This window comes from Daphnia carinata, chromosome 6 (assembly GCF_022539665.2).
Source record: "Daphnia carinata strain CSIRO-1 chromosome 6, CSIRO_AGI_Dcar_HiC_V3, whole genome shotgun sequence".
In the NCBI taxonomy this organism is placed as follows: domain Eukaryota; kingdom Metazoa; phylum Arthropoda; class Branchiopoda; order Diplostraca; family Daphniidae; genus Daphnia; species Daphnia carinata.
The window spans coordinates 8,511,619-8,523,775 of NC_081336.1; the positions used below are offsets into that span (position 1 = coordinate 8,511,619).

General features: G+C 40.5%; 1 protein-coding gene and 1 long non-coding RNA gene across 2 annotated transcripts; one reads left to right on the forward strand and one right to left on the reverse strand.

The window, feature by feature from the left end:
- Positions 1 to 1,646: 1,646 nt before the first annotated feature.
- Positions 1,647 to 3,720, reverse strand: LOC130702564 (uncharacterized). Its single transcript, XR_009004351.2, has 4 exons — positions 3,603 to 3,720; positions 3,014 to 3,095; positions 2,865 to 2,943; positions 1,647 to 1,976 (listed from the first exon to the last, which is right to left on the reverse strand). It is a non-coding gene; the product is annotated as an uncharacterized LOC130702564 (long non-coding RNA).
- A 6,253-nt stretch (positions 3,721 to 9,973) lies between these two features.
- LOC130702527 (failed axon connections homolog) lies at positions 9,974 to 11,071 on the forward strand. Its single transcript, XM_057524211.2, has 5 exons — positions 9,974 to 10,126; positions 10,198 to 10,394; positions 10,456 to 10,664; positions 10,728 to 10,844; positions 10,910 to 11,071. The coding sequence occupies exons 1-5, from the start codon at positions 9,977 to 9,979 to the stop codon at positions 10,999 to 11,001; spliced, it is 765 nt and encodes a 254-aa protein (XP_057380194.1). The 5' UTR covers positions 9,974 to 9,976; the 3' UTR covers positions 11,002 to 11,071.
- The last annotated feature ends 1,086 nt before the right edge of the window (positions 11,072 to 12,157 follow it).

The window sequence follows — 12,157 nt, forward strand, 5'->3', positions numbered from 1 at the left end:
CGGACAAGGAAAACCAAAAGGATTCGATTTGATCATGTCGTAGCTATCGATTTATCGTAGAGACTCTTCTATTATTTGGCGCATTACTTCATTCCATTGGCAACGCATTTCTATTTTACTTCCCTTCCCAAACCCTTTTCTTTCTTTTTTTTTTTAAATGAAACGCAGAAAAAGAAATGATCAATTTCTAAACATACCGAAATAAGTAAAAGCTGCGATCCAATTTCCCAGTGAATAACAGAAATGGAGGAAAATACGAATCGCCTTCTCAGTTCGTACATCTTTCACGTCGAACGGGCGCGAGATTTGATATGGCCGCGCATTTCTTTGCATCAAAAATCGGCATCGATCATGTCTCAATCTCCAGTATGTGCAGCACTCCAGCTGGGTCAGACAAAATGCTTCAACAGTCAAAGAAGAAATACGAGAGACGAAATGATGAGGACACGGTCCACTGGTTTTGCCTGCACGCGTTTTGATTATTTATTGAATAAATTCAAAGTCGATACGTACGCCGCTGTGAGGACTAGACAAACTCGATCACTTCCTTCAGCTGAATTATTTATTTGCCACGCATTAAAAAAAATCAAGACTCTAAAACAAGATTCGACTCGCATTTCCTACGATCCTTTTCCCTTTCGATCATTTATCTGATATAAATGAATAAAACAACTAACCAATAGTTTGAAATAAAGAGTAAACCTGCCATTTTGTAGCCGCTTAAATATCGATAACGAAGCGATAAACTCGTCGAACAGGAGACGTCGATCTAAAACAGGAACAGAAAAAAATTCTAGTCCTACAAAACAAAAAAAGAAACGCGACAAACATGTGGCAGGCGGATAATAGCGTAAGGAGGAGTAAGCATTTTCGTTCATTGGCGCTCGCTGACGGCAGAAACGATCAAGTCGTTCAATCGAGCGGTAAAAAAAAGAGAAGAAAATAAAAAAACGAAAGGATATACAACGTGTTCTTCCGCCGTGACATTGCAAAGGCAAAAAATAAAGACGCCCCTCCAGAAAAAAAAAAAATAGTAATAACGCTCAAGGCTATGGTTGATGAAATACCCATCTGAGCATCCAATCAGACTGGGAAAAATCTGTGAATTCTCTACCATCTACGGATACATAAAAAGAAAAGATGAAGGAAAGAAAAATTGATGGTGAACTTGATCCGAAATGACAGCCACGAGACGTATTTCATGGCGAATCAGTTCATGCGTCATCCATCAGCAAACAAGACGCCATTTGAGAAATGCCTCAAGGCCAATCCCATAAATTCAATCGAGATTGCAGGCAAAAGATGTGAACCACAACAAATTCGGGATCGATTAAGACGAGATTTTTTTTTTTTCCAAGAGATGAAGAAAAAATAAATTTTGATTAATAGTTTTCCCCTGCAAAACGTGAAAAATCCCTCGAGTTTGAACAGCAAAAACACCCCCCGGCCTATCGATAGATCCTTTCAATCCTAGAGCAAAACCCGGATCGAGACCTTTTAGACGTGAAAGACGGATACGTTCATTGGAAATCGTCCACACCAGTTAGCGCTGACCGCAACAGAGTCAGAGCGCAAGATTCGAAATGAAAGTTGATTCTAGACTACTATCGAACGTGTGTGATTATACGTACCGTTGGTTTTCCGCAGTGTGTGTGTGTGTAATAGGGTTTCCGATTTCCTCGGCATCTCGTATGCTGTAATGGCTGGATGGCCTTGTGTATACAACTGAAAATACATCGCCACTTGGATCTGTATCAGCGATCCTTCAAGGCTCCTTTCTGCTTGTAGAAGCCGACTGGACGTTTTTTTTTTCCCCCTCGTTCTTTCTTCTTCGGTTCCATTCCCAATAAATAAAGAAGGAAAAGTAGGGAAAGGCCGGGTAAATTTCCACTCGAAGCTCAAGGAGGCTTATTAGGCTGCAGGATGGGCGGGTCGCCCCCAGCAACTTTGATAAGGAGCGCCCGAACACAGAAGCTCTAGAAAATGAAATAAAATAAATACAAATAAGGGAAAGAACCAATATATAAGGAGCTTGTGACCCTCTTTGTTCTCCTAGAACTCTTGGATGTGCCCACACTACCAAATGCTGTTTGCACAGACACACAAAAAAAAAACAGAAAGGAAAACTACAAAATGTGTCGAGTCTATAAATCATTGGAAAAAATTATATCCATTCGACTACGATATCCCTTCGCTAAAGTCGCCTAGGTAACAGCCAAATTTCGCTTCTTTTTGCTACTGCCTCACACATCTCACGTACGTAAGCTTTAATTCTACACTAGTTTAGCCTTTTTTTTTTTATGCTTGTTTCACGATAAAGAAATACGGCTGTTTGGCTGTGTTTATCCGACAGAAAACATTTCGCCGTTTCGAACCCTTGGACTTCTTTTGTCCTCAAAGGATGTTGTTAGAAGAACTCAACTTTTTGACAAGCTCTTTATTCGATCCGTTGAGTTTTACGCTCCATTCCATCTCGTTTCTTTTTAGTTGCCTGTTTCCCTATTATAGCATTGTGAATCCACACAGACGGCGTGGCTAAAGCCTTTCTTGCACATCGGCTGTACGCGTCTGCCTAAGGTACACAAGTTACCAGCCATATTGTCTAGCAAGAAGAAAAGGGTTTACTCTGTACACATCCATCAACCTAAAAGCACTGCCAAGCGACTGTTGCATACACAATAAGAAGATAGACCAAATATTGATCCACCAGAGATTGCCATTACCTTTGGTAGGCGAACCCCTAAAAATTAAACCTGTGACGAATACATTCAATTCAAACGTATCAAAAAGATTTCGAAAGTTTCACCACGCGGTAACATTATTCTACTCGTATTGTTACGGAGAATCGATGGTTCTACACATACCTTTTGAACACGAACGTTGGATGTTACTGGCGATGTAATGTTGTAGGGGACGCAGCAACAGAACTATTTGCTCAATCCACTATTACGTAAATAAAAAGAGTTGATAGAATATATTCTTTGTAATAGTATAACAAAAACAGTACTTTTACCAGAGCTTTAAAACTTTTAAACTTTGACTGATCCATTTCAATAGGATTGACTTGCTTCTTATTGCTTCCAAGTGTGGGGAACCTGTAACATGTAACGATAAAAAGTTTTCAACCTCATTAAAGATAAAGTAAAGCTGCTTTTTAGGCTCAACAATGTAAAGAACAATGAAATTTAAGAAGGTAGAACTAATCTCTTGATTTCATTCACCATCAATTCCTCTAGAGTTTCAAAATATCTTTCCAGCACATGTAGTTGGATGTTTCTTTTCAACGAGCACATGCAACTATTTTTTTGGCAATGCTATTTGCCCATTCTTGTTCTTTGCCTTTAACAACTGACAATCAGTACCACACATGAGTTTTCTACTAAGATGTTGAAACTTCAGAGATAAAGAACCGAGGCATACCCATCTTTGCTGATTTACTAAACAAAGCGAGAATGCAAAATTCGCGCTCCATTATGTTCTAACGCTGCACGGCACAAGACAAAGACAATGAACAGCGTGGGCGCGTGAAACTTTCTCGTTTTTTAGGCAGGCAGCCAAACATTTCAACAATCAAAACCAAAAGAAACATGAATTATACTTACTATTTCTCAATTCTTTTGTTTCACAGCAAACGTCTGTTGACTTAAACGCACGTTCGTAAATTTTGATGGATGTATGTCGATACAAAAAAAGAACAGCCATGAACGAGGACTGAATACACTTTTGAAACTGCGAACACGAGATTCGATTACACAACGACGTTGCCGCATCAAACCGTAAAAAACAGGAAGTCAGGGACAAACAAAAAAAAAGACGTCGCCAAGTTGACGTATCCTTTCGAAATAAAAATCGAATTGATATTGGAACTTGGAAAACAGAAATGTCATTTCAGTTCCTTCCGTCACTTGGAAGGACATGAAAAAAAGCTGAATTTCCAGTTGGTTGGATGTACGTAATTCTACTCGATCCACAATCGCCTGAAACCATGTGGTCTCACCAGAGGGAACGCTGTCTGAATAGTGCTGGAAATACGTTTTACGTCAGCCATTCAAGCTATTCCGATTAAATGCGAGCAATGAAACCAAAAAGAAAAAAAGAACCTTCTTTGCCTCATTTGATAGAGCAGAATGACAAACCTTGCTGGTCGACGTCAGAAAGGCTAACGAAAAGCGAAACGGAAATGACCCACCGTAGTCGCCATCCATGATTAAGAATACCATTCCGATAAAATAAAAAAGCAAATCAAACATGTTCTCTTTGGACGGCGTAATTATTTTTTTTTTTCATCCCGTCTCGAACACATGGTACACGTTAAGATGCAATCAACTGATGGAATTCAGTTGGATCTCAGTTCAAGCGTTTTTCTGGCGCCACTTTTGTGCTGATTACATTATGGGAGACGGCATGGTGTCGTTTCCACTTCCCCCCACGCCAAAAATCTTACGACATTATCAGAATCCCGAATCATTACACTTTCACAACCCAGATCCTAAATGTTCATCCATTAGAAAGAGAATCTGTCGAAATCGATACGAATGTCACTGAACGTGCGAATTGGAAAACGATGATCGAGAAAACATTCATGATATTCCAACGCAACCAAGTGTGAATTCACGGAAGTTGTTGATCAAGTTTGTCATTGATCTAGTGTGACACATCAGGGAAGTCGCTGGACAGCTGAACCAAGAGGTACGAAGAAAAAATGGTACACCAGTGGACTGGGCACGGAACTGACAGCTCGCGAAACGTTGTCATAATTCATCGTGCAACTAGAAATGTATGAATTTTCAAGAGTGCAGTCTATTTTTCACAGCAGGAATGGCGCCACGTTTTCATGATGGACGCATGAGAAGACACATTGACTGGCCAATGGTCAATCTTGTTACATTGTGTACTGCGACAGTTTGAAATGACAGCCATGGGCAAAAGTCGGTGGACGACGAACAGCAAACGATATTTACACGACGAAAGACAAAGAACAAGGCGGGTAGGAAATTACTGAGCCAGGTTATCACCGGGATTTCTTTTAAATGAAAGCGTTCTTTATTCAGAGAATGGCACACGAAACGACCAAAGGGAGTTGACATTTATGGCGAAGATCTTAAAACTAATTAGAATAAGTTTTAGTAACAGAGAACGAGTGCGTCTCGGGGGAAAGTGAGAGATCCGATAATCTGCAGGAAATGCGTAAAACTCGTTCAATTGGGGCAGGAACAGGTGGAAATTAAACGAGTAACTTGAGACGTTTCGAAGAAAGTGGGAATCGACATGCTTAATTAATAGGTGAAAGTCAACTAAGTAATGGGCGTTTATTTTTTTTTCCTCCATCTAGCGAAGCTTTTTCTTACTATAGATAACGACGATTACTACTAGAAAAGACGACGTAACGAACATCACCTGACAACATGTGACAACCACAAACACGAGAACCTTTTCGAACAAAATAATAATCCATGGACGGTGGCTGAATTCATTTTAAATGTAGCCTAAAAGCAAACTCCCCAATTCAAAAGACTTTTTGTTTGTTTATTTTTTAGAATACGCATTAAAATTGGAGGATAATAGTTGGGCAAGTTTAAGACGGCGTCTGCTTGTGTCGGCGAACGCCATGACATAAACGGCATCCGCTGATGTCGAATCGATGGCACAAAGAAATAACATCAAAGAAAAAGTAAAGAGATGCGAAAAAAAAGAAGAAGCAAAAAAAAAAAAAGAATAGACAGGGAACGACATCAAAGACTTTCGTCTACATTTTATAGTGATGTAGTATAGCTGAGAATATGTTGAGAATGGCACCCATTCGTCCCCATCCTTTTTTTTTTTTTTTTTTTTGTTTAAATTCATTACAACTCTATAGACGATGAGAGGGAGCCTGTTACATTTTACTGCACCATGTACTTGACGTTGAATTTTTTATTACAGAAGAACAATTGGAAACGATAACTGTGCTGGTCCGCCGTCCCTGGCCAACGGCAGTTGTTTGATTCACAGCATCCGTAAGCTGAGCAAATAGGCCATTCGGGGGAGGAGGAACTAACATCAATTGAACAGAATCATATAGAACAGTAGCAAAAAGTAAAATTTGAAAGAATATGTTGCGTAATGTCTCTATCGTTATGATACACAAGGTTCCCATCATAGTATACTGAGTTAAAAAAACGAGTATGTACGTCTGCCATCAGTGGGAGGAGTTTGTGCCAAGAATTTTCAACTGCAGCAATCGTTTCTTTTCTTTTTTGATTGATCGAATAAATTGAACGACACGCACGCATCTTGCTCTATAGCCGAATCGTTCTCTCAGTGGCTCTTTCAAACGATCTTTTCTTTCCCCCCCCCCCCCCTTTTTTTTTCTTTGTGAATCGAATCGATATGATTGCTTAGAACTCAGTTTGCGACTTTTATGTTATGTCCCTTTCTCTCTCTTGATTCCACCCATTCAAACATTTCGATAGCAAACTACTGAACAAATCCTCCTATTCCCGATAAAGGAAAGTGAATTTATTCAACAACTGCTATCGTTTATTTTGTCTAATGTATACCGCAAACGGTACAACCTTCAGCTCATTTATCTTTGCTCTACCGTGAACTCGAGAATAATGAAGAGAAAAAAAAAAAGAATAAATAAATAAGGAATCCAGATTGACTTGGAAGTTTTATGGAAGACCCCGCAAAAATTCGTCAAAAGCCAATAAAGTGAGCCAAGAGGATCGTTACATTTTTCTTTTCCCGACAGGGAACGAAGGAGAAGGTTCAATCGTGAAAGGCTTTGGGTCAAGCGGTTGACATTCACGTCGCATGCCATTAACATTTGTGTGTGGATGTTCACGCTCCCTTTCCCTCCTTTTTTTTTTATATAGTGTGCAAGATCAAAATCTATTCACATCGACTGATGCATCAGTCGATCCCCCCCCCCCCGCTTTTTTTATTGAAGCAATTCTTGGGCACTTAACATGTCAACACGTATTCACACTCTCGTGTCATGTCCGCACCGTGTAAAGACCATCTTTTTTTTTAGCGTGAAAAATAAGGAAATAAAAACATCGGGAAATGCGAAGCTATTCTGGCTGGTCGCAGAAAATAGAAACAAAAATGTATGAAATGCCTATGAATTGAATTAGCATTGTAGTTTATGTGGAACAGTATTTAGATATAGAGCCAGTCTCTCTTTTCATTTCCCTTTGGGCGGTCGTTATCCCGGCTGATTTGACGTGCAGCGGATATTTTTAAAAGCGCCCCCCCCCCCCCGCCGCTTTCCTCACGAGGGAATTCCGCATAAATGAACAGAAAAAAAAAAGCCTGTCAGCCATTCCAATGGATGTGATGCAATACAACCCAGTGTATCCAACAGAAAAAACGTCTTCGACTTGCCCGTTTAAAAGACTTACAATATGTGTATGCACCAGCAGCAAACTGCCCAGGGAACTATAGGCGATTGCGTCACGATCCCGTACAAAGATGCATAGATCTAGAATCATCCGCTCACGACGATCAAAAGAACGCCGGACAATTGGGACGTCCATACATTTTTTTTTTCCAGTAGCCTTCCAGGAAAGACGAGAGTTTGTTATACAGCAAACAACATGAGAAAGCAAACGAACGCAATTAATCCAGTCTGAAATGCTATTTGCAACGGCTCGGATCATTGTTACGTGCCTCGATTTGAATCATTCATCTCAGGCAGGGCTGGGAGTAAGCATGGCAATTACTCCGGCTGCGCAATTGATTAGACTGCCAATTACCGATTGATAAATGCCGTGCCCAGTTTCACGGGATTTAACGCGCGCTTTCAGTTATACTGTCTGCATCACACCGAGGATACACAGGGACGCTGGGAAATCGATGACGCCATCGCTCTACATCTACACAGAATAGACAATGGGTTTCTTTATACATAGACAGACTGACCCCTGCACTGGGCTAATGTAACACTGTAGAAGCGGGCCACTTCACGGCGATAGACGTGCACACACGTAATCCACTGGCTCTTGAGGCTGTCCAGACACTATACAACAGACCCTCTTTCTTTTTTTTTTTAACGCAATCTATCTCTTCAGTTAGACGAGTGGCCATCTACGCTGGGCAACGATAGACGATCGTTCCTTAAAGGTGGCCTCGTTCATTTCTCGCAGATGTTCCAATGTTTTGACGTACATTTTTGGGGGGGTTTTTAAAGAGCGGCGCAGTGGTGTTGCCGTCAGATAGATAATCGATGATTAACGACATAACAAGACGGCCAGCCGGTGAGTGGATCTAATAATATCAATTAACGGTTGGGGCCGTTGAGTCAATAGAGTGACTATGTAGCGCGTGCCAAACACAAAAGAAAATGGCGTTCGATATATCCTTGAAAAAAAAAAAAAAAAAAGTTCATCTCTTGTTTCTCGAGAGGGAACAGCCATGCTGTTCGAATTCTTCATTACAAAACTTTTGGCCCTTCGTTTGCTATAGAAAAAAGAAATCCAATAAGCGGGTCGTTCATCTACACGGGTGTGACGTAGCAGGATGGAAACGTGAGAAGCCCAGCATTTTTTTGATTTGATGTTCCGTCCTTGTTTACTCTGTTGTTTCCATTAAGGCAGTGCTCGATACGGGCAAGAAAGAAAAACCCAGGCACGTGTCTTAAGCTCATGACGTACAGGCCGTAGAAGACTCGCGTTCGTTGTGACGCTACTCGGAATTCTATTGTCGTCAGCAGGCGGAGCAAAAACCCTCGAGCCAGCATAAACGTAATGATATACAGTTTTAGACTTGTACCCCATCACCCCAATCCTTAAGCTGTAATTTATTTATTTGCAGATCAAAGAAATACGCGGAGCTGCTGATTTTCTCTATCGAAAACAAAGAGTTCCAGGGATGGTTTTGTCCATTTGAAATGGAGCATCAATTGATACTTAATTAAAAAAAAAAAAAAAAAAATCATGTAAACGTTAAAGAAGCAAAGAAAAAATGTGTGAGTGAAAATGAAAAAGTTAGAGGCTGTTGGCCGGCTTAAATCTCACCATCAAAGTTATACAGACAACTAGGATAACTTGATGCCAATGGCAAATCGCGCAAGCGCTTCGTTTTGATTCGGAAAGGGAGATAGAAAAGCCTAACTTGAATGGATTCATCAAGCCTACTTGAAGAAGATGACACAACTACTTTCTCCATATGATTGCAGACTTGAACAAGTTGGTTCTTCGTGAACTGCCAAATCAGCAACAAGACACCAACATTTGTGACTGATTTCCCTCTTCTTTTTTTTTCCTCAGCCTACTTTCTAAAAGGATAAATTGCATGTGTATGAGGGAATCAGAGCCGAAAAAGAAAAATACGTTCCAGGAATGCCATCATAACGAGACTTTCTCATCACTCGTCCAATGACGAAACGCCCAGGAAAACGCAGTTTCAACTGAACAATTCCAAGCATTCATTTATAGTCTGCAATAATGAGTAATGCAAGTCTCAAATGTGAACGATTTCACAATCTACTGAACTTTCAAGGTCCGCTTTATCCAGGGCGGAATTTCTCTGCTTCGTTTTAAAAAAACTGGCATTTAATTACGCGCATTTTGAATCATCGTCAACATTGTAGCTCGATAAGAAGAAACAAGGATGAAACTCTTATGATATTCGTTGCACGTAAGAGATAAGCAAACGACAGAGATATATTACAAAACAGGTATTCACGAAATGCCATTGCACGAAACGCTGGGGAAAGTCAATCGGCTTGTTTACAAACGTAAGATATTTAAAAGTTAATGGTGTTAAACCGTATGGTATCATCAATATCGTATAGATAGTAAAATGAGATCAAAGTCCGTTTTTGAATAAGCCTTTGTAGGACAACGATAGCAAGTCACGATGCAAACAGAACTGAAGGTACCACTCGTCGTCACGAGGTTTATCTACGGCGATCAACGTCTACGACGATTTAAAAACAAAAGATACGTTGGTTCAAATCCAATCTGAATCAGTTCGTGTTTCACACACGAATATGGCAGGATGTATGAAAAAAGCAAAGGTTTCAATCGGCAAAGATGTCGTGCTACTTCACCAACTGGAGAGAGGCGTATTCACGCCGAGCAACTCACCATTCCCTTTAAAATTAGAAACCTATTTACGCATGGCCAACATCTCTTACGAGGTACTTCCCCTAAAAATGAAAATTATTTTGAAAAAGAAAAAAACTGTCTAATTGAATTTCCAAATTGGCAGAACGATTTTAAAGACCCGATGGGACCTAAAGGCAAAACACCTTGGATGACACTGAACGGACAAGATTTTAGCGATTCACAACTTTGTTTGGAATTGCTGGCCACGAAATTTAGCAAAGATTTCAGCTCCCATTTAACAGACGAGGAACGGGCCATCGGACGGGCATTTCAAATCATGGCTGAAGAGCATCTCTACTGGTAAAAAATGCGTTTAGAAATAGCTCATTTTCAAGGTGATGTAGAATTTGAAATGCAACAGGGTCGTTGTTCTGTGGAGATGGGTGTACACCAAAGGTAAAACGCTGCCGAACATTCAAATGAATTTACCTGCATTGTTGCGTTACGTCATGCCTATCGCCGTGAGAATAATGAAAGGTCAAGCATCGGCCCAGGGCCTGGGCAGGCACAGCGAACAAGAAGTCATTGAAATGGGCATGAAAGATTTGCGGGCCATCTCAGCCTATCTTGGTATAGATGAAAACAAAAAATCGAGACTTGTGCAATTGCTAATTTATGCGTGTTTTGTTGTAGGGACTAAACCTTATTTTATGGGGGATACACCAACTGAAATGGATTGCGCAATGTTTGGAATCCTGGCCCAGTTCGTTTGGGGCATGCAAGGCTCACCGTTCGAACCGTACATGAAAGGTATGTTTTTAAACAATCATCTAACTGTTTATTCCCGATTTTAAAGACAAATTGCTTGATAATAGATGAACTCATCAATTTAAAGAACTTTTGCGAGAGAATGAAAGATAAATTCTGGCCGGATTGGGATCAGTGTCTCCTACCTCCCCGAGTGTGACGCCAATTAGAGTTTTGGAAAAAATGTGTTCATTATATTGGAATTGAAATAGATGATAAGTGCAAACGTTCTTGTTTCAACACGTTACGTAACACACTTTACACTTGCGAATTTCCCTGCTGCCATCAATCTTCCTTGCCCCATTTCAATCTGAAGGGCGAACGAAACTTGATCAATCTACGCAAAACAGATTCGATGCCAATGGAGCGTATGGATCCCCTTGCGCTTCCAACAACTCGAGGTAATTTGAAAACTGTTTGATAACATCTCAGCATCACCGGTTGCCATCAAAATGAATAATTCAGATGCAATCGTTTCAGATACAAGCGCGCGCTAGTCGGACGGATTTCATTAGAGAAACAACATTTTGTTTGAAACGATCGCACATTGTGGGGGGGCGGGATATACAACGAACAAGAAATAGAATAACAAAAAAAAAACTATTAGGAAATTAAAACAAACTCACCGAAGCAGGAAAAGAATCCCGGAAGAGAAGAACACACACACACACAGACAAGATGGGCAATCAGCTCCGGGCAACCCATTTCCAACTGGATCGATTTCCTGGTTGTCTAGGACGTGAGTGACACGTGTTTTCTTTCCAACACCTCACTGAATCATGAAACATGTCTCGCCAAAAAAAAAAAAAGAAAAAGAAGTGTGGGGTTACCTTTTGAAAAAAAAAAGACGCCCCCATTCATTAGCTCCTCGTCTTTGAAATACGAACCCCTACCTCAATAGATTTTTAATTAATTTAAAAAAGGGGAGGTTTGGTTGGGATAACAATTCGTGTATAACCCGTGGCTATTGATGATTTATTGTCTAGACCCAATACATTGCGGTGGTGGCATAGTACAAATTTATTGACGTGTCGCAAACAGAAAGATGCGACGTTCAACTGGGCAATCGTGAATCGAATCGTTGCGCTTGCATAATCAAAACGCTGAGATATGTACGCCATGTCACAGTTTAGAAAATAAATCGGAATGTGTCGAAACGGTTCGGAATATGTCACGCATGGAAGAAACATTCATTCGCATGGAATTTCAATCTCTGCATGATTGCTTTGCGTAAAGCGATGTTGCGTAACCGAGTTACACCGTATCGATTTTTGCATGTGCAGTTGGGCGTTCGGTTTGATATCAAAGCTCACTTT

What these genes read in the sequence shown, in the direction of transcription:
- LOC130702527 (XM_057524211.2), top strand. Translation starts at nt 9,977, where the DNA reads ATGGCAGGATGTATGAAAAAAGCAAAGGTTTCAATCGGCAAAGATGTC. An exon ending in TGGCCAACATCTCTTACGAG is followed by an intron (nt 10,127 to 10,197) that starts GTACTTCCCCTA and finishes CCAAATTGGCAG; the next exon opens with AACGATTTTAAAGACCCGAT. An exon ending in GCTGAAGAGCATCTCTACTG is followed by an intron (nt 10,395 to 10,455) that starts GTAAAAAATGCG and finishes GAAATGCAACAG; the next exon opens with GGTCGTTGTTCTGTGGAGAT.